The sequence below is a fragment of the Littorina saxatilis genome, linkage group LG3 (genome assembly GCF_037325665.1).
Source record: "Littorina saxatilis isolate snail1 linkage group LG3, US_GU_Lsax_2.0, whole genome shotgun sequence".
In the NCBI taxonomy this organism is placed as follows: Eukaryota; Metazoa; Mollusca; class Gastropoda; order Littorinimorpha; family Littorinidae; genus Littorina; species Littorina saxatilis.
Genome location: NC_090247.1, coordinates 31,217,862 through 31,219,064, shown reverse-complemented (window position 1 = coordinate 31,219,064; position 1,203 = coordinate 31,217,862). Strand labels below are relative to the sequence as shown.

General features: G+C 43.1%; 1 protein-coding gene across 1 annotated transcript in view; it reads right to left on the bottom strand.

The window, feature by feature from the left end:
• The window catches only part of LOC138962131 (uncharacterized), an 8,069-nt gene that overhangs the window by 5,672 nt on the left and 1,194 nt on the right, over positions 1-1,203 (bottom strand). The window contains exon 2 of the mRNA XM_070333850.1: positions 567-766. Coding sequence (XP_070189951.1) covers positions 567-766 — 200 coding nt within the window. The remainder of the gene's footprint in view (positions 1-566; positions 767-1,203) is intronic.

The window sequence follows — 1,203 nt, the reverse complement described above, 5'->3', positions numbered from 1 at the left end:
TTTTAGTTTTCTACATAGTTATAGAGATGATTTAAGATTTAACAACGCTTGAGTGGACTCGTATTTCTAATATGATATGTCACGCAGCGGCATTGTAGCCCGTATTATCATTGTATCTTTTGTCTTGCCTGAATCATCACATCTGTTGCAGTCATCCCCCTCCCATTTTTTGTTTACCCGAGTCATCACATTCGTTGCAATTATCCCCCTCCCTGAAAACAACTCGCTATATCCCATCGGATTACCCTAACCCTGCAGACCCCAAAATAATCTCTCAATGCTGTAAAATATAAAAATACCAAACAAAACCAATTTGCTATCCCCAAATATTCCTTTAGTACTTACAAATTTCCTACCGGCAAAAATACCAATAATCAACAGCTAGCTCAACCTCTGCTTTCGCCCCGAATACTCCCTCGTTGCTTTAATATTTTGACCAGTTAAAATAACAAAAACTTATCATGGAATTCTCCGGCAGTATTTTCAGATTGGAAAAATACCAAATAATGCGTACCAGTCAATATATTTATATTCCCACTACACACCAAATATTCAAAAACCAATACCATCCACGCGGGAGAAGAGCTTGTCCAGTTTGTCTAGCCCGTCCCCTTTGTGGGGAGGAGGTGGAGGAGGGGGGGCGTAATAGCTGCTCCCGTAGCCGCTGGCGCCACTTCCACTGCCTCCGCCGGCGCCACTTCCACCGCCTCTGCGTCTGTCACCACGGCTGGGAGCGTCTCGGTCCGGGGTTGGGGCTTTATCAGGCCTGTAGCAGATTGTAAATCAGTAGCCTTAAGGGGTGGGATGCCTTGGAACGGTTCGTTTACGACCTAACAACAACTCAGGTCTCAAACAAGAGGGAGTCTTCAATTTCATTTTGTGAGTTCGACAGATTGACTAAATGTGGTAAATTTGCTTCACGCGACGTGTGTTACTGATGCAATGGAAACCCCCCTTTTAAGACCGAACAAAAACTCCCAGAAAATAAGGTCTTAAACCAGAGGGAGTCTTAAAATTGAGGTAAATGTACAGAGATTGTGAACTTAACATGTGAAAATGTAAGGTATTAAAAAGAGGGAGGTCTTACATGTATGTGATGGTCTCAAAAGGGGGTCTCCGCTGTATGTACCCAGTATCATATCAAAAATTGATCACAATGATCATGCTTTAAAGGCACATTCGTTCCCGTGTTAATAAGTCCGC